At 38.1% G+C, this 20,831-nt stretch overlaps 1 protein-coding gene across 5 annotated transcripts in view; it reads right to left on the bottom strand.

The window, feature by feature from the left end:
• The window catches only part of KCNT1 (potassium sodium-activated channel subfamily T member 1), a 132,405-nt gene that overhangs the window by 68,496 nt on the left and 43,078 nt on the right, over positions 1 to 20,831 (bottom strand). For all 5 annotated transcript variants that reach the window (XM_074210671.1, XM_074210670.1, XM_074210672.1 and 2 more), the window contains 5 exons: positions 18,343 to 18,422; positions 10,221 to 10,320; positions 7,293 to 7,352; positions 2,316 to 2,364; positions 878 to 937 (listed from right to left, as the gene is read on the bottom strand). In XM_074210671.1, the coding sequence (XP_074066772.1) occupies positions 878 to 937; positions 2,316 to 2,364; positions 7,293 to 7,352; positions 10,221 to 10,320; positions 18,343 to 18,422 (349 nt within the window). The remainder of the gene's footprint in view (positions 1 to 877; positions 938 to 2,315; positions 2,365 to 7,292; positions 7,353 to 10,220; positions 10,321 to 18,342; positions 18,423 to 20,831) is intronic.

Here is a 20,831-nt window from a genome sequence, read left to right as displayed (position 1 = left end):
AGGGAGTCTAGATTATGGTATTTCAGAACATCTTCTGTTGGCAGTGTCCAGAAATACATCTCTGTGTACATTCCTCCTTGAATGGTAAACAAGTTCCTTAAGGAGAACTCAGGGTTTTCAAAAATCTGACTTAAGAAATTGGGATTGTGGCAGGGTACAGCCCAGGGAATCAAGGCAATCAATAAATTATCCTCAGCTTTTTTTTTTTTTTTTAGATCTTTTCAAGACAATGGGGTTAAGTGGCTTGCTCAAGGCCACACAGCTAGGTAATTATTAAGTGTCTGAGGTGGGATTTGAACCCAGGTACTTCTGACTCCAAGGCTGGTGGTCTGTCTACTGTGCCATCTAGCTGCCCCCTCAGCTTTTCTTTTTAAAGAAAAAAACAGTAACATGGAATGCAAAGAAATTAGAACTCTAATAAATAAATAAATAAAAAGTAAAAACAAAAATAAGGGAGAGGTAGTGAAGTTGATAGATCCCTGACTACACTTTCAGTCAGTGAAAGCTGAGTTCAAATTCTTCCTCTGTGAAACAGTGTGACCATGGACAAGTTACTATTTCAACCTTCATTTCTCATCTATAAAATGAGGACGTTGCATTTTAAGGTTTATAAAGATCCTTTCAACTCTAAAACTCAGGTACTATAATGTATTATATAAGCAGTAACTATTACTATGAAGTACATTTTCTTTTAGTCGATCCCATGTGATCAATTGGTCCTATATTCTTTGTTGAAGGACATTTCTGGCTACATTCCTTCTTTCTTTCTCATAAAGGAAAAAAATACAACCCAAGGAGAAAAAGATGGACATAAACAAGTAGGATTGTATTCTTCATCCTTCCTCTAGACTTCCAAGGAGATCAGGAGAGTGCTTACCTTGTAACTGAGATAGATGAGAAGCATTGTCTCAAGGAAACTTATTAATGCTACAATGACCTAGAAAAGAACAAAGGGTAGACATTGAACCTCTTGCTTATAAGATGAAGAAAAATTGGGGTGGAACCAGGGATTTCTCCAGGGTTGCTACAATAGCCAAAACTTGGAAGACGAGGGACAGGGCCCAGGAAGGGAAAGAACATAGGCTAGAATATCTGGGTGGTAGCTCTTGGTTCAGAAATCCCTAAAAATGGAGGCAGTGAGATGAAGAAATGATCCCAGGACAAGTTCTAAAGTCAGTGAAATTTCTCTTTCTTGTTTTGCCTTTTATGCTTTTGAGTCCTTCCAAGGCTCTTGGATGACCTTGCCTTTAGGACTATTCTCTTTCTCATCCTCAAGGTCTTTCACTCAGCATTAACAAAAACAAGGCTATTACTTGATAAGGGTTTATGGTGTCATCCTTTTCAGGGATATTTGTACTTTAATTTCATTCCATTCCATAAGTATTTATGAACTACTGATCAGTGTGTGTGTGTGTGTGTGTGTGTGTGTGTGTGTGTGTGTGTGTGTGTGTGTGGTTCCTTCCCTCTGGAAGTTTATAGTCTATTTGTGATAAACAACAAGAGCACTTATAACTAAAATATAAAATATATTCAAAGTATGGGGGAAGGAAGGAAGGCATACAGGTTTAATATGAAGGTCAATTTTTTAGTAATAGTACAGGAATTCCAGAAGATACAATGGAAAGCTGAGAAAGAAGGGGCCAAGAATTTCAAAGAGAAGGGGCTGAGATACTTGTGAGGGAACCCTAAGGAGTATGGCCAGGGAAAAGAGCTCTGTCCAGGCATCCTACAACTAAGATCCATAGAAAGTACCATACTCTTCATAGTAACAAAGAAAATATTGATTTGACGGCCAGTTCCTGAGGAAAAAAAATGAAAGGTGGAGAGAAAGGATACAGAAGAAAGTGGTATATGACAGAGCAGAAGGCCTGGTCCTTCCTAATGGAAAAAGCAGGCAATGTTGGAGTCCTAGGACCAGACTAGTTATATATAGAAAGTTTAATAGGAGACACTGGGAGATTGAAAGGCCTTCATATGGTCAAAGAAATAAAGCTATAATGGTGGAATTTTTAGGCACCATGACACATAATCAGGAGATATTTGGAAATGGGGGGTAGGCTTTCCTGCTGCCTCCTAAATTAATTATTACTATAATATCAAACACTTTTTTGAGTGACTCCACAAAAATAGAAGAATACCTATAGAAACTAGTATTGCTTTTGAAACAAAGACAACAAAAGCAATACTAGTTTCTATAGATATTCTTCAACTTGGCAAGTTCAAAGAAATTATCTAAAAGGAGGACTTTCTAAAATCTTGGGCAAAGAATCTTTGCAGATGACTTCTGAATTACCTGTGAAATTGTCGTCACTCACCTGAAGTGCCCAGAGAGTCATTTTTCTCTCTACCCACAAGATTGGGGCCCTGGAGAGAGAGAGAATTAAAAAAAAACTGTGACAGGTAAACCACCCTACCTCTGCCCCCCAGATATGATTTTATTCCTTTTTTTTAGATTTTTCCAAGGTAAATGGAGTTAAGTGGCTTGCCCAAGGCCACACAGCTAGGTAATTATTAAGTGTCTGAGACCGGATTTGAACCCAGGTACTCCTGACTCCAAGGCTGGTGCTTTATCCACTACGTCACCTAGCCACCAGGTTGTATTCCTTTTATCCCACCTTTCTTTTTTTCTTTTCTTTTTTTTAAGGTTTTTGCAAGGCAAAGGGAGTTAAGTGGTATCCCACCTTTCTTGCAACCACCACCACCAATTGTTGATCATCTACCATAGACAGGCAGGTAAATCCAAGAGCCTTGGGAGTACTGGTACCCAAGAACTGCTGGTTTTGCTTTCAGCCCATTCCTGATAGTCACCCTCCTGGCATTCCTCATGGAGATATGACCTGGTACCTGCTTTTGCAGGTATTAAAGCCCCAGTTCCTGAAGACCCAGAGAAGACAGTTCTTGCCAGAAGTTTGTAGCACTGACAAATGGCTCAACATCAGAAACTGAGATCCTTTTTGGAAAATGACATTGAAGATAATTCATTTTCAACACTTTGTCACTGTACCATCCTACCAGCAACTGAAACCTTCTACATGTATTGTTGTCTCCATTAGAATAAGAGCTCCTTGAGGACAGGGACTATCTTAAATTTTTATTTGTATCTTCAGTGCTTTTCACATGGTAAGAATGAAAATATAAATGCTTTATCATTCATTCATTTTGATTCAACATTTATTAAGTGCCTACTATATGCAAAGTTCTAGAATCTTTATCTATGTGGTGTACCACATTAAGCATCATCAATTAAGATTTCACAACTACAAAGTATATTTTCATTGCTCATGGCAGATTACCTTCGCACTATCCAGGAAGGAAGAGTTTCCCAGGAAGATCAGTATTGAAGACACTGGGTCAATCTTTTAAGAAGAAGATTTTTGTTCAACACATTGGAAAATTTCCTAATGATCCAAAATTTCCTAACTGACCAAAAATTTGGACAAGCTCTCTTAGGAAGTACTGAGTTCTTTGCTTGAAGTTGAGGGAATTCCAGTAGAATATAAGCTCTTTTAGTCAGAGATAGTTTCATTTTTGTCTCTGTATTCCTAGAACTTGGCTTATTAAATATTTGTTGTATTTGATTCCAATTTCTGTATAGGCATGATGGACTGAACCAGATCATCTCCCAGGCTTGTCTAGTTCTGAGATTCTATGTTCTTGTGCTTGTCTGGGGTTTCCTTCAGCCTCAGGAGGGTAGTCAGGAGCTTTTCTGTTTTGTTAACCTTGCATAACCCCAGGAAGACAGGTATGTAACAGTGAAGGGCAATTTTGTGTTTCCTGGAAGAAGGACTTACAAGGAAGGAAAATCTAATCACCAAAGTCTATGCAGCCTGAGCTGGGAAATGTCTGATAGGTATGACAGCAGAGCCATTGATGGCAGAGTGGAAACTAAAGCAAGCTCAACTTAAAAGCAAAGTGAACAAAAACTCACAAGGCCTAGAGCAGCCAGCAGAATGGAGTGGGTGTTTAGATCTGGCAGGGTAGCCTTGAACATTAAAAATCTCTAACCTCAGGGGTGGCTAGGTGGCGCAGTGGATAGAGCACTGGCCCTGGAGTCAGGAGTACCTGAGTTCAAATCTGACCTCAGACACTTAATAATTACCTAGCTGTGGGGCCTTGCCCAAGCCACTTAACCCCATTTGCCTTGCAAAAAACTAAAAAAATAAAAAAAAAATCTCTAAGCTTTTGACAGATAGATAATTGTCTCCCTCATTTATCCAATGAAGTGAGCTGTCAGAGAGAACTATCAGGAATATCTGTGCAAGGATAGAAAGGAGCATTATGTCTTTCTAGAGGGTTTCTCTAGGAGAAATGAAAAATTGAGTGACTAAATTGCATAGTTCCCGAGACCAGAGATTCCTGGCTTTATGGAAGTTGTGATATCCTTTTGTTTAATTTCTGGATGCCATTTCTCCTTCTATAGGTACTATATTATAAGGGACAAGTTGGTTGAAATATGGCCCTTGAGCATCTGGGTGATAGTTCATAGATAGGATTCTAGAATTACAGATACAAAAGCTGAAAAGGATCCCAGAACATATCTACTGCAACTTCCCCATTTACATGTGGTAGTAGTAGTAGTTGTTATTAAGAGCTAGTAAATGTCAAATTGATTTGAACTCAGGTTGTCCTGACCCAGGACTTTATACACTGAGCCACCAAGCTACCCATTTCTGAATATATCCCTCCATTGTAAATCTCCCCTTGCAACAAATGGTAAGGGGGTGGGACAGACACACACACACACACACACACACAGACACACACACACACACAGACACACACATATATAGAGAGACAGACACAGACACAGAGAGAGACAGAGACAGAGAGAGAGACAGAGAGATAGAGACAGAGCAACATATTTCTGCAAAATCAGTTCACTCATTAAGTGTGATAAGTTGGGCAACCTATTAAATTTGGGTAATGCTTTCCAGTATCAGTGTGTTGAGTAGCAAGAGCTTTGGAGTCAGAGTATCTAAGTTCGTACCCTACCTTTATCACTTACTCTCAGTGTGATCTTAAACAGGTTTCTTAAAATTCTATGGATTTCCATTTCTTCATCTATAAAATGAGGGAGTTGGACTTAATAATGTCCAAGGAGCTCTAAATCCATTATCTTAATGACTATGGTGATAGGGACATTTTTCTCATAACCTTAATGACAACATGACCTAGATAAGTTGATTGGGCAGAATGACATAAGAGGCATGAGTGTTGTACTAAGGGCAAACTGAAGAATAGAGAAGACTGGAGGAGGGAGAGAAGTAATGTGGGTGTGGAGTTATATAGCTTCTGTTGATCCTTACTCTGCTTGTGAACTTGAAGGACTTGCCTCTCTGACATTCATCCTTGATGCTTGGAATGCATACCCACTCTTTTTCTCCTTAGCTCTACAACTAACTGGGATAGTATATACTTACTTTTAAAACAATCAGTATTTTTAAAATTACAGACAATAAAATATGAACATTTCCATGTACAAATAAGGTTAGAAAAGAGGACTTTATATGAAACCTTGAATCAATTAATACAACTTATTTTATAAACTAAATACATATATTTTATATATTAATTTTACCATTGTGCAACCAGCATTGCCTTGCTTCTCCAAATCTCCTCCTAAACTTCCTTCTAATGTCTTCTGGGCATTTTTTTTTTGTTTTTTTTTTGCAAGGCAATGGGGTTCAGTGACTTGCCCAAGGTCACACAGCTAGGTAATTGTTAAGTGTCTGAGGCCAGATTTGAACTCAGGTTCTCCTGAGCAGGTGCTCTATCCACTGTGCCACCTAGCTGCCCCTCTTCTGGGCATTTTAAGAAATGTTTTAATGATGTTCTTTTCCACTATCATTCCTCCTACTTTGCCCCAAGATCTCTTTTCCCAACCCCCGGCACCAAAGTCTTCTTTTGTAACAACTAAGTATAATCAGTTTATGTTTGATCCAGTCTAAAATTGTATGTAGAAGCTACACTTCTAATTTGTTCTCTCTTTGTTAAGAAGTGAGAGGCATGCTTTATCCTTTAGAGTTGTGATTGTTTATCCCATTGATCAATGCACACATAGCTCTCCTCTAAGCACTGCTCAGGTAACAAATTTCGAGCCCTGAGACACTGAAGTCAAAGCATGAGTATCCCAGGAATGGCAGATCAGGGAGAATCATCACCTGGAGATTTCAAGAATATCTCTTTGGACATGCCTCCTATATTATAGAGTTATTTACTCACATATTTTATCCACTTGTTTCTGAGACTCATCCTGGTTGCAGTGTTCTAATTAGTAGCATTCCTGAATCTTTGAAGTTTTGGTAAGAGTAGGCATGGAGATGGGAATTCTTTCAAGTGGAACCATATATCTAATCTCAACAAGCCTTTGGAATTCTATTATAAGATGAGAATGCTTGTTCATCTTTGTGTTCTTCTAGAGAGGAAACTGCTTTCTGGATTTCGACATTTTCAAGGGACCAAGGAATAAAATCCCTACATAATTTTCATTCCTGTGTTTTAGTGGTAAAAGATTTTGATGGAAAAAGGAGAAAAACAATAATAATAATAAGGCATTATAAGTTAAATTAGTCATATTATTTAAAGTTTGGCTTTGTTATCTTGTGTTCCAAAGGTGATACTAAATCCCAAAAGTTATTTCAGAAGGGTATAGGCTCTTGCAGGTTTTATGGTCCTCTGAAGGCCAGACTATTAAAATTGGGAGAGGCTTATCAATCAGTTAATCCATTAACAAACATTTATTGAATAAGAGGCAATGGAGGATATTAAAACAAAAGATGAATTTGTCCTCACTCTAAAAGAGCTTACATTTATCACCGAGGATAAGACTTTTTTCTTTTTTTGCTTCAGCATTAATGGAAGAATGTGCTAAAGCACAGAATATAATCTGTGTCAATAAGAGAACCCACACTGAAAAAAAATCACAAATCCTTAAATATGAGTTAATTACTTGCTTGATCATTTTATTCATGTATTGTGAATTTTTAAAATTTTATTTTACATTTTTAAATTAACAAACATTTATTAGTTTTCTCTCCCTTCCCCATTGGAAAAACAAAGCAAAACAAAACCTTTGTAACAAATATACATAAATAAAAAAGTAAATTATCATGTTAATTCATTTATTTAGGAGAATTTCTCATTCTCTATCAAGAGAATTGGTGCTAATTAGGGAATCTAAAGTTGAAAGTTTGGGCAACTATTGCTAACACACAAGTTCATTGCTTGACATTCCCCTAAACCTTTTCTTCCCTTCTTTCTTAGATTTCTTTCTAGCCTAATTGTCTACTTACCAATTAATGTCTGATGATGACTGGTTGAATACTGTGTAATTCTGCTTGGGGCAGCCCCAGCTATGAAGATAGCCATGGAAGATAAGAGAATAGACCATTACAACAAAGGAAACAAGCCAGACTCATTTGTTGTATAGTTAGAAATTAAAAAATATTCATGCTGAAGAAAGCAAAGAAATATGGGGGGAAAAAACAGAAGAAACTTATGTAGAGTCCAAAACATTCAAGAAGTGATGTAAGAGTCATAGTGGGTAGACTGCTGGTCTTGGAGATAACAAAACTTTAAATCAAATCTTGTCTTCTAGCTGTAAGACACTAAGTATGTCACTTAACCTCTGCCAGCCTCAGTTTCCTTGTCTGTTAAATGAGGTATTATTTTGTTAATGTTTACACTCATATTTGAAACAAATTAAGTTATTTAGAGCTTTTGGTTTCACATATGGTTATATTTTTTCTTTTTTATTAATGTTTTGTTGACAGTGATTAATTTATAATAAAATTATTTTAAACAAAATGTTTGCATTTAACTATATATATCTTTTCTTTACTGAAAATTTTATGGAATCCCATGATTATTAAATCTTTTATAATAATACATTCAAGGAATTAGTTTAAAATATTTTAGAAAATCTGGTAGGAATTCAAAAATCATTATTTTTTAATAAGGCAACTGCAGCTTAGTGGGAGGAAGAGGTTGGCCTAAGGCCACACAGTAGATCAATAGCTGAGATGGACTCAAATTCCTTAATTCCTATTCCATCACATCAGAACCACCCTTGCAGAAACACAAAAAGATGTCACAGATACTTGCTCAGGAGTCAGAGGATCTGAGTTCAAATTCCTCTTCTTTTGCTTACTACCTTTGTGATAACTCACTTTCCTTGGGTCTCATTTTTCTCATCTGTAAAGATGAAGGGTTCTGACTAGATGGCCTCTGAGGTTTCTTTTCAGATCTAGAATTCTGATAACACATCTGTTACCCATCATTTTTTAGGCTGTGATTTCTGTTCTCTTCTTTTCTCCAACCTATATTACCTTCCCCTCCAAGAAGATTTCTAGTCAAAGACCCATTAGGGTTCCATTCAGAAAGCATGTACCCAGAGGGGGGATCCACCAAACTCTATTTATTAAGTATCTATTAGGCCACATGACTTTATATTAGTTGTTGTGAAGAGTCAGAAACAAAACAAAATAATACCCAGCCTCAAGCAACTTACATTTTATTCAGGGAAACAAAATAATTATTTAGAAACAACATAATTAGCTATATCGTTTGGATATAAAATGGGAAACAAAGTGAATATAAGGTAATTTTCAGCATCTGGAAGCTGGGATTGGGGAAGAGGCTCAGGAAAGAGCACGAAAGAGGCAGTGCTCCAGCTGACCTCAAAAGGAAGAGAACCGACAAAGGTGAGGAGGGAGGGAGGGAATTACAGGCAGTCAGGGAGCTACTGGCACTTTTTGTAGTTGTGATATATAGCCCTTCCAGGGCCAGGCCAAGAGCAGACCCTCACCAGAAGCAATTCTTTCCCTTCCTCCTTTCCTCCCCCAACAAATATTTACTCATTAAAAGTAGGGGAAGGAACTGACCATATGATTTAATCAGTGTAGGCAACTCTTTGGTAAGGAAATTGCTACCAAGGTAGGTGCTGCAATGTGCTATCTTAGAGAAGCTTAGAGATTCTTGACCTAGGCAAGATATGTGAGGGGTGGGATTCAAACCTAGGGCTTCGTGGCTCCCAGACCAACTTTCTATCTGCTATACCATTCTGTCTCTCCTAAAAGGAAATAACAATAAAACCAGAGCTTACTTTTCTAGAGCACTTTGAACTTTTCAGAGTTCTGACATTATTTTGTCCTTGCAAACCTCTTTGAAGGTAGGTACAAGTAGATATTATTATGCCCATTTTTACTGGTGAGAACCCTACATCCTCAAAGTTCAAGTGACTTTCCCAAGGTCAAATTAATTGATGAATTGGGACTAGAATTCACACTTTTAGAACACTAGAATATGTCATTTGGGAGATGACACAATGTTCCTCCTATTTCCATTCCCAAATCTAATCCATGGGGGAATCACTGTCAGCAGCTATAGTTGCAAAAATATAGTGTCTGAGAGTATCTGCACGAAGGGGATGAGTGTTACACCTGAAACATCATAAAGTCTAGCTGTTGGAAGAATATGTGTACATATAAATATAATTGATTATTTGGGATTGGAATTGATGTATATATCTCAATATGTATATACATACTTATGTTTGTTTATATATTTGTTTTCAATTATGGTTTTATATAAACATTTGTATCTATCTGCCTATCTATGTATGCCTATACATATTTATGTGACTACACAATATAATTATGTGTGTATATATGTTTCATGTATCTGCCTATCTATCCATACATGTATATATTTGAATACATACATATGTGTATATATCAGTTCTAATTCCAATTTATCAATTACATTTATACATATATATCTGTCTATGGATCCATCCATCCATCTATCTGCTTATAAACTAGTGTGTCTCCATAGCAATCATAATTAGAGAGATAGTCATGATGTCAATACAGAGAGTACTGGACCTAGAATCGGGAAGAGCTGGGTTTGAATTTCCTCCCATCCCCCCCCCCCCACATACAATGAATATAACTGGGCAATTCATTCATTTCTTTGGACTTCTATTTCCTCATCTGTAAATTGAGGAAATTTAGATGTAGGGATGTTTTTCCTTACATCAGCATTTCTTGCTAACAAATAAAGGTCATTTAAATCTCTGATGCTCTGAACAAAAAAATCAGCAGATCCTCTCTTAGGGGATCCATAATAGATACTAGTCATAAATGAATAGATCCTCAGTGGATCCTCATTACAAAAATGGGGATCTCTTACAGACCAAAAGGGTTGCTTTGACAACTCACCATCCAATCCCCTGGACTGGGTCATCAAGCAGGACTCGGACAATGTACAAGAGACAGGTGAGCAGCTTTAGGGAAAAGTTAAACAACCTGATCCTCAGGCCTGTAGGAGGAAAGAAGTATATCAGGAAGGAATGGAAGCACTATCAGCAGATATCCAGGTGCATGCTCAGTCCAAGGCTCCAGGCTCCAGCACCAGTTCTGATTCTCTAGGGCTGATAATGACTTCAAGGGGAGCAAGCTTGCTTTTTGCACTTCAAAGATCAGAGCAGTGTGAAGCATCACCACTGGTCCTTCTCTTCCCTTTAGGGTAGCTAAATATCACAGTGGGTAGTGCTGGACTTGGAATCAGGAAGACCTGAGTTCAAATTCTTCTTCAGAGCCTTCCTAGCTGAGTCATTCGCTTAGACTTTTTGTAGTACCTCATTTACAAAAAAGAAGAGAATGGACTTGACCTCTGAGGCCCCTTCCTGTTCTAAATCTTATGGATCTCAGGCCAACAGAGGGAGTCTTTGGAGGGAGCTGGGAGTGTTTTACCTTGTCCCAGATTATCAGTTCTCACCTTCAGTTTCCCCTCTGTAGAATGGAGACAATGCTAATAAGGCTAACCCTTGATTTCTAGGGTAGTTAATGAGGATCAAATGAGATTTTATATATATATATATATATATATATATATATATATATATATATATATGAAAGTGTGTTGTAAGCCTTAAAATGCTATTAAATTGCTAGATATTGTTATCAATTATTTTCCAGCTGCTCCAGGATGCAAATGATTCTAAGTAGTCTTGTCATGGTCCCTCTTTTCTACTCCAGAGTCTCATCTGTCACTGGCTCTGCTGAGGACCATCAAATATACAAGGAGAGGGAGGCAGGAAGCTTTGGATTTGTGGGCAGAGGTCCCACTTCTACTAGCTTTTATTTTGATCCCCTAAAGCAGGAAATACGAGGAATGGTATAGAAATAATGTGAGACTGTTCTGAGAAAAGTTTTTGGTTTTAGTATCTTTTAACCATTTTTTTTTTAGATTTTTTCAAGGCAATGGGGCTAAGTGGCTTGCCCAAGGCCACACAGCTAGGTAATTATTAAGTATCTGAGGTCGGATTTGAACCCAGGTACTCCTGACTCCAAGACCAGTGCTCTATTCACTGTGCCACCTAGCCGCCCCTATTTTTTTCTCCTTTCATTATGAATTTAATTTAATTCATTTTGAATTTGTTATTATTAGTCATTTCATACATGTTTTCATGACCCCATTTGGAGTTTTCTTGGCAAAGATACTGGAGTGATTTGTCATCTTCTCCAGCTCATTTTAAGATGAGGTATTGAGGCACACATGGTTAAGTGACTTACCCAGGGTCACACAATTAGGATGTGTCTGAGGCCAGATCTGAACTCAAAAAGATGAGTCTTCTTGACCCTAGACCAAAGTACTTTATTCATTGTGTCACCCTCTATGAATTTGATAAATATCCAAATATGTATATTTCAATATATAAATAAAAGAATTTATATGCAAAACTGTGTTCTCTTAATATAGTTTAAGTTTATATCAAATTTAGCTGTGTACCTTAAGACACCCCTCCTTCCATTCTGTCCTTCTTACCTGTGTCCCCTTCTTTTCAAAGAGAAAAAGTACCTTTATTTGTTAGCAAGAAATGCTGATATAAGGAAAAACATGCTAACAAAAAAAGGTACTATAAAATGATCTGGGGCTGTCTCCTAAGAGAGTGAGTTTCCCCTCATTAGGAGTATTCAAGCAATGACTGGGTGACCCTGTAAGGGATGTCACAGAATCAGTGGGAGTTGGATGAATGTCCTCTGTGGTCTGTCATGGTTCTAGAATTCTGATTAGTTTAAAGAAAGGCTGGGCAGTTGTCTAGATGCTGTGTTAGGTCTCCAAGGTATTTCAGTGCAGCCTCTGAGCAATGCCCTTAAGGAAGTGGCTTTGGCTTTTGTCTTGGAACAAACATTTCCATACAAACTATAAAATTTAGTGTGCTCATTTGGAAAGTCTTTGGCTTTGTCCTTATCAAGAACTAGTAGAGTGAATCGATCCCTCTGCTCTCTCTCACCCCTCAACACAGACATACTGAACAAGAAATTTTCCTTCCTTCCTCTGAGAAGTGTGGAAAGGCTGCTGGAAACAGCTTCTTCCTCAAATAGCTATAGCAGGGCGTGGGGGTGAAAGTAGGCACTTAGGTGCTAAGCTTTAATGAATTACAGAAAAACATAGTACAGAGAGTACTGCACATGGCGTTAGGAAACCTTGGGTTTGAATCACACTTAGCTGTGTAGCCGTGGGGAAGTTAAATGGCCTCTCTGGACTTGCAGAAGCATCACCTGGAAAATGAAGGTATTGGACTCGATGTCCTCTGAGGGCCCTTCCAGCTCTAGATCTATGGACCTGTGAATCTTAGAATGACAGATCACAGTATGTGCCTGGAGGGAGCTGGGAGTGTTTGCTCACTAGAGCATCCTAGAGATCAGGGAAGCATCGCCAGACCCTGCCCAGAAGATAAAGATACTTTTTGGCAACCAGAGCACATTTCTGGTCTGCCTCCAAATGACCCACAGTGTCTCAGCAGCATGGGTTGTATGTGATCTTGGTCTCATGTGGGAACTTCTGTTGACTTAAAGTGTCTAAGGAGCAGTCTATTAAAAATACAACAATGAAATTAAGGAACTAATGAGCTGAAAGGGACCATAAGTCATTTTCCTGAGAGGGATCTTGATGACTTTTAGAATATCAGCATTGGAAGACACTTTGATGAGTGAGGTGACCAAGCCTGGCACAAATCCAGGACATCAACATAATTCCTTTCTCCTAAGAATCAAAGCAACCTGGTTCAGTGGAAAGACCACTGGATTTAGAGTCTGGTGTTCTGGATTCAAGTCCTAGTTCCACCACTAATTTACTTGTATTTGTCACTCTATGCAGAAATTGTATTTGCAGCATTCCTAACAGATTCATCCAGCTTCTTCTTGAACACTTCTGGGGACAGGGAGCTCATTCCCCAAGGAGGAAACTCATTTCATTTCATAAAGACTCTGTTAGGGACTTTATATGAATCTTTCAAAGCAAAAGTTGGAGACAGATCCCATTTCCATAATATTTCTCTTATTTTTTTTGACTCAGAAAAGAAACCACTAATAGTGGTGGATCCTGCATCATATAATTTCAGATATTAAGTCTTACTTGACTCGGGCATTATGTGTTATTCAGGGATTAATATCTCTAGAGTAGAGAAGGCCAATGACTATAATAGTGCTAAGCACATAATAAACATTTAATAAATGCTTGTTGATTGATTGATAGCCAAGATACTTCCCCTCTCTACATCTCAACCCACAGAATCACAGATAGTACCTGTGTGATTTTGGATAAGATCATTCATTTCTGTTGGCCTCAGGTTCCTCATCAGTAAAATCAGGGCATTAGACTAGATGACCTCTATGTCTCTTCCAAATCTAAATCTATGATGATATGATCTCAGATTTGGAAGGGATCTTGCAAATCATCTAGAATAATCCTTATATGAGTTAGAATTCCCTCTAAGAGCTATTATGCTATAACAATATTATTTCACTTTGGGAATGAATCCTTCTATTTTATAGATGAAGAAACTGAAGCAAATAGTAGTCAAGTGGCTTGATCAGAGCCACAGAGCTAGTATATGTCTAAGGCTGGATTTTCCTAACTCCAGGTTCAATGTGCTACCCACTGAGGCACCTTGTTTGAGGGCTTTCTTTATTAATAAGTGCTTGGTGGTCTTTTAACTTTTGTTTACAAATGTACACTGAGGGGAATCTGATATGTCCCAGGCAGTGTTTTCCACTTTTTGATAATTCTAACTGTTAGGAAGCTTTTCCTTATGCCAAGTACATAGTTGCTGCTTGGCAACTTCCATACATTGCTCCTAATTATTCCTCTGAGATAAATTTAAACAGATCTGATCCTCCTTCTACATTAGAATAGGAACCCTGAGAATATCTGCAGACAGCTACTGTGTCCCTGTAAATAACCTCTTTCAGCAAAATACTCCAACTTTTATCAACTCTCATGTGTGGCAAAAGCTTAAGGTCCTCTATCCTCACTGTTCTTCTCTGTATACTATTCAATTTATCAGTCCTCTTCCTTAAAATGTGGGACCCAGAGGCAGCCCATTATTACTGCCCTAGTCCTGGGACAGTATGCCTCTTATTTCTTAATCTATATAATGAGAGTATTGTACAAGAGGATCTCTATAGGTCTTCAAATTCTAAATGCTACAACTCTTTGGTCAAATGTTTAGGATTCTAAACCTAATTGCTTAAAAGGCAGATGTTAGGATTGCACTGACCCACTTTTGGATAGGGTTGATGGATTTAGGATATAAGGTATATCTTTTTGGACATGGCCACTGAAGGAATTTGTTTTGCTTGATTTCTTGCAAAGATTCTTTTTTTTTTTAGGTTTTTTGCAAGGCAATTGGGTTAAGTGGCTTTCCCAAGGTCACACAGTTAGGTAATTATTAAGTGTCTGAGGCTGGATTTGAATTTAGGTACTCTTGACTCCAGAGCCGGTGCCCTATCCACTGGTCACCTAGCCAGCCCCTCTTATAAAGATTCTTATAAGAATTCATTTTTCCCCTCGCCATCCTTCCCTCTTCCCCTCCCTCCCTCCCTCCCTCCCTCCCTCCCTCCTTCCTTCCTTCCTTCCTTCCTTCCTTCCTTCCTTCCTTCCTTCCTTCCTTCCTTCCTTCCTTCCTTCCTTCCTCCCCCGCCCTTTCTCTTTCTTGAAAATAGATTTCTGACTAGATAAATATTTTGACTTGGCCCACAGCAACCAGCAGAGGGCGGGACTGTTTCATCTATCATTTATAAAAGCCTTTTGAATTGGTTGGTTGGATATTGAGAGATTTCATCAGCAACAACAAAGCCAAGTCATGTTTGCAAAGTGTCTACATTGTGCTTTATAAATATTTCATAACCCTTACTAAGAGGCAGAGTTTGTTGATATAAAGGTTAATTAAGACTATGGAACACTCATTTAAAGACATAGTCCATGTATATTAATTTGTTGTAATTAATAGTACATTGTTTTATGTACTATTAATTACTTGTATGGATCACAGAGTATTGAAAATCTTTAGACTTGGAACAAACATTAAGGACTGATCAGTCATATTCACAATATAGTTTTGTTTCCCACTGTATGATAAGGCAGGGATAGTAGCCAAGGCAGGAGATACCTTTTGTGCATTATAAAGCATAGAACTACAAATCCTACAATAAGACTTTGGAAAAAACTTACATTTAATGATCTTTTGTCTAAGTAATTGTCATTCTGCAAATAATCAGGAGAATTGGATTGTGGTTCTGACTCTTCCACTGCTTGGCTATGTGACCTTAGGCAAATCTCTTACTCTTTCTGGACTTTACTTTTGTTCCATGTAAAATGACATAAACTGCCTAGATAAGCCTTAAGCTCCATCTCTTCCAAATTTATTTCATTGTTTGGATGTTTAGATATTTTTCCATTAACAGTATATATAGTTGGATGCATCCTTGTACAGCAGATTTTGATTTTCCTTGACACATTGAAAACCTTCCTCATATAGGGGAAAGTCTATCTAATTTGAGAGTGTGTATGCTTGTATTTTAAGGGGCATCATTCAAAAAGTCCTGGAGTGGAATGATGAAAGAAAGTCAATGCAAACAGTGGTCAGTGATGGTGGCTCCTGTCCAGCACTACCAGGATGGGGCCCAGAGCTGTTTCCCTGCCAGGAGGAAAGGGCTACAATTAGCCATTCACATTAAATCAACTTGTGTCCCCTGCCACCAATAAATAGGTTTTGTGAGGCAGATGGTTGGAGTCAGGCAGGGCTTAGTGAATGTATGGTTAGAGCTCAGTTGGTGGCAGCCCTTAGGGCTCAGACTGTGGTCAACCTAGTTTAAGGAGCTGTTGCCTTCAAGTTAAAAGGAGTTGTGACTCAGTTCAATTCAAAAAACATTTATCAATTTCCCACAACAAGTTTAAATACTCGGTAGTGCTTGGGGTTCCAAAGACAAAAATGAAATAATTCCAGCCTTCCCAGAGCTTGCAAACTCTTGAGGGGATACCACATGAACAAAAAGAAAAAAAAATACGAAGTCAGACCAAATAACTTCAAGGAGAGAAGGCTAATACCTAGGGAGGATTAAGAAAAGTCTTATGTAGGAGGAGTCATCCCAGCTGTACTTTTTAGGTGAAGCCAGGGATTCTCTGAGGTGGAAGGAAAGGAGGGCCTGCATTCTGGACATAGGAAACCACTTGTGCAGAGGGACAAAGGTGAAAGGTGATGGGAGACAGTGATGGAGAGTACATAGAGGGATTCGTATGAAATGTTACTGAAAAGATAAATGGGCGCTGACTTGTGGAGGCTTTAAGGTTGATGATTTTGTATTTTATGTCCTAGAGAAGGAGCGGGTAACCTTTTTCTGCCAAGGACCATTTGGATATTATAACATATTTGTGGGCCACACAAAATTATCAACTTAAAAAATTAGCCTCTTATATGTGGTCATTTAATTAATTCATCCCTAAAAAGTTCATAGTTTTATTGAATTTCAAGTTCTGCCTGTGGTTGCCATGGCAATGCACACGACACCAATATGGGCCACAGGTCAGAAAGTAGTTAGTCAGGGAGAGTGTGTATGTGTGTGTATGTATGTGAGAGTTATAATAAGTCATTTTTATAATAAGTTTTGCAAAGCACTTTACATATGTTTACTTATTGGATGCTCACAACAACCTTGTGAGGTAGGTCAGTGCAATTATCCCTATTTTATAGATGGGGAAACTAAGGCATAGAGAGGTTAAGTGACCTGTACAGGGTTACATAACAGTAAGTGTCTGAGGCAGAATTTCAACTTATCTCTTCCTGATTTCCAAAACCACTGATCTATCTAACTTACTCCTATCTTATCTAACTTGAGGGAATGACAGTGTCATTGGTTTTAAGAATCTAATAATTAGAAACTGTTTGAACTTTCAAGTCTGAACTAAGCTTTAAAAAAAAAGAAAAAAGTCTAGAACAGGGTGGCTTAATGGAAACGATAGATTTGGAGCTAGAATTTGAATCACTTTGGTTTTCCGCGCTTCATTTTCTTATCTATAAAATGGAAGGGGAATATTGGTCTTGAAGACTATGTCCCTTTCTTCCTCACAAATATCATATAGATTTAGAATTGGAAGGGGATTAGAGGTCATCTAGTCCAACCATCTTGTTTGACAACCTCTTTAGATGTCAGTTTACATAGCATTGTGCTTCTCACCTCTGTGTTTTGATATCTGTTTGAAATGCATTCACTCCTCTTCTCCAGTTCTTAGAATCATAAGCTTCCTTTAAGGCAGGGGCAGAGAATATCCAGCCAACTGACTGTAAGGCCAGAAAAATCATATGGTATAGGGCTGCCATTGCAACTGCAGGCTGGAATTAATTAAATTAGGGGTGAATTGATTAATTAAATGTTTGATCAATTATAGGAGGCCTATTTGATAATTTTGTATGACCTGCAAATATGTTGTAAATATCCACATAGTCTTTGGCAGAAAAAAAGGTTCCCTACCCCTGCTTTAAGGCTTAACTCATTGGTATCACCTCTTTCAAGAAGACTTTCTTGATCTCCCTAGTTGTTAACTCTCTATTCACTTACTAAATTCAATTACTGATGTTTCCATATTGTATTCCACGGTAAAATATAAGCTCTCTGAGGGCAGGATCTATTTTACATTTTTGTTTTTGGGTACCTATCAGGTAGTACAGCACCTTGCACAGAAGGCAATTAATATTTGTGGAATTGAGTGTAGATCTATTTCTTTTCCATCCTCTCTTCTCTTTCTTCCCCCCCATTGACCTTTCCATTTCCTCTCATTCTCCTCCCACCTTTTCCCTTTTTTGTACCTGTCCCCTTTTTTGTTCCTTTCTTATCTAGAAAGTTAGATGAATGTGTGTGTGTGTGTGTGTGTGTGTGTGTATGATCATTATCATTTTCTTTCCTTTCTCCCTCCCCTTTCTCCTCATTCAGGTTGTGTTTTCATATAATCTGACTGGCCCCCACAATCCCTATCCATGCCACTGGCCCCATCACTTACTGGATCTTTGGTTTTTGATGAAGAACAGCTTGAGTCTCTCTTTGAAGGTATTCTCATTGACATAGAACTCTACTTGTACCCTGCAGGAAAAAGGAAAAAAAAAAAACAAGAGGAGAGACAGGTTATAGGGCAGGGCTTGTACCTTGGGGCCTCATTGTCCTCATTTATTAAATGAGGATTAGTTGAATTCTATGATTCACTTTGGTCCCTTCTGACTCAAACAATTTATATCTAATGAATTTAGTAAATATCCTCATGGGAGAAATGTTACTAGCTCAGTTAAACCCAGTCCCATTTTTCCAGGATAAACAAGCCTTAGAGGAAACAAACAAAAAAAATACCAGATTTATTTATGTCCCCAGCCTCTTCCCTATCCCCAGATTCTTGAAACAGGAGAATCCATTAAAAGGCCACTCTAAGGTCACATTGAATGCCACATTTTTTTTTTTTAAGGGAAGAATATTCTGTATTGCACTAGTTGTTATTTGGAGTAGGGTGTGAGAGTGTGGGTGGGAGTAGAGGGTGTATGTGCATGTATGGAGGAGGGGAGGTATTTTTGCCTGGAAAAGGCTGTCTACTTTGGAGGGAAAAATAAGAGGATGAGTTCTGCCCTCATAGGAGACATTCATCCCAAACCTCCTGAACTTGAACTGCCTGTCATTTTACACTCCGTGTATGCTGATATAAGAAGTCAGTTGAAAAAGACAATCAACATTGTTAAAAAAGAGATAGGATTTGCCTCAGGGAAGTCACTGTCAATACAGTACTGGCATCCCCTGCACCAGCTGCTCCTTATCCCTTAGTCCAATTTAACTTTGAAGGGCCAGTGGCCAAGAAATAAAATCCTCAAGGGCTCTCCCTTTACCCTCCAGCTATAATTGGGAGCCACTAATTGATATAGAGGTGAATGCCATCTCACTCACCCTTGATAATGACAAATCCTGGTTCATTCTCTGCCTCAGCTCAATTTTTAAAAAGTGTTTGAAAAATTAATTAATCCCCAAAGCACATTTAATGTAAAGTAAGTCATACAGATAGGCATTTATTATACAACAATTCAGCTGGGGCTTCCACAACAGATCGGTCTTTTGAATCAGCAAGGAGAAATCAGGGGCTAAAGGGCTATGAAATCTATCATTTCAAAATTCAATTTAATGAGTACTTATTGAATGTCTGGTGTGTGTCTATCTCTACACTCATGATACTGTATGGAAGGCAAATGAAAATACAGTCCCTTTCCTGAGGGAATTTACTGTCTCCATTGGGAGACAGCATTACTAATTATGAAGCAATTAGAAGATAGGGAAGGATAGAAATCAATTCTAATGCTCTGCCCAAATCCCACCCAATCACTTAGTCCCTGCTTCCAGGGTGAACAAAGTTAGGAAATTCTTATCCATGACATCCCTTGAGTACCCCAGTCCCTCTCTTATTTCCCCTATCGGATTTCTCTGAGCAGCTGCTCCAACCCTTTCCACTCTGCTGAAGCACCCAATCCAACCCTGGCCTCCTTACTTGGGGAAATGACCTCATCTTCCACTTAACTGAGAAAGCTGAGCTCCTTTTGCCCCCTTAAATTCTTCTCTCTCTCTCTCTCTCTCTCTACCACCAAATTTTTTTTAGAACAAAACCATTGTATTTCTTTCTGCTAGTAGGTACAGAAGATTTTGTAGTATGGATGGATATTATGAATGGCAAATAATACAAATATACTTTATTTTGGAAAAAAGGTTTACATAAGTAATGGGACACTTTGGAAACACTCTTGCTTATTAATCATGTTACTGAACAAAAACAATGCCATTTTAAGCACAGTCTCCTCTTCAATGAGTATTTGGAGATAGGGAAACAGCACTTGGTTTAAAAAAATGATCTCATGTTAAGGCCTGGTCACCTAAATGTAAACAATGTAGAATGAATTCACCATACATAGTTCAGATACTAGCTACAGCAAATCCATGGTGTCCCTGTGTTTTGAGATCTATGGAACACATACCTTCACTCACCCTCCTGGAAGGGCTGCTGCATCACAGTCTAACTTAAGTTCTTGGAAGGCAGGAATGAAGAAGAATGTCAAACAAGTTTTACAAACCATTTAGAGTGAATTGCCAGTGTTCCCTTTAAATACATTAAGAAATAGGTAACAATAGAAAGACACTGCTTATAAGTTAATTTTCTCACTTTGGTGCAAATCTTTTTTTGTTTTTATTTGTGATTCATGTAGTTGTCTGATTCATACATTTACAGTACAAAGTCTAGTAAACCTACCACAAAGCTTTAAAGCACAATATGCCTATTATTCATTAGGCATCTGCATTTTTCAAGTTTTAATGTTTATTCTTACATCAAGACTGTGTCAGCAGTTCTTGAATATAAAAAATATATAAATGGGGTAACTATATCCTAAAAATGCAGATGCCTATAACAACCAAGTTATTGGAGGGAAGGGAATTTTTGAAAAAAAGGAAGAAAGCAAACAAGTTCACTTG

This window comes from Macrotis lagotis, chromosome 1 (assembly GCF_037893015.1).
Source record: "Macrotis lagotis isolate mMagLag1 chromosome 1, bilby.v1.9.chrom.fasta, whole genome shotgun sequence".
In the NCBI taxonomy this organism is placed as follows: Eukaryota; Metazoa; Chordata; class Mammalia; order Peramelemorphia; family Peramelidae; genus Macrotis; species Macrotis lagotis.
Note: the sequence above shows the minus strand (reverse complement) of the source record. Positions and strands in the feature narration are given on the sequence as shown.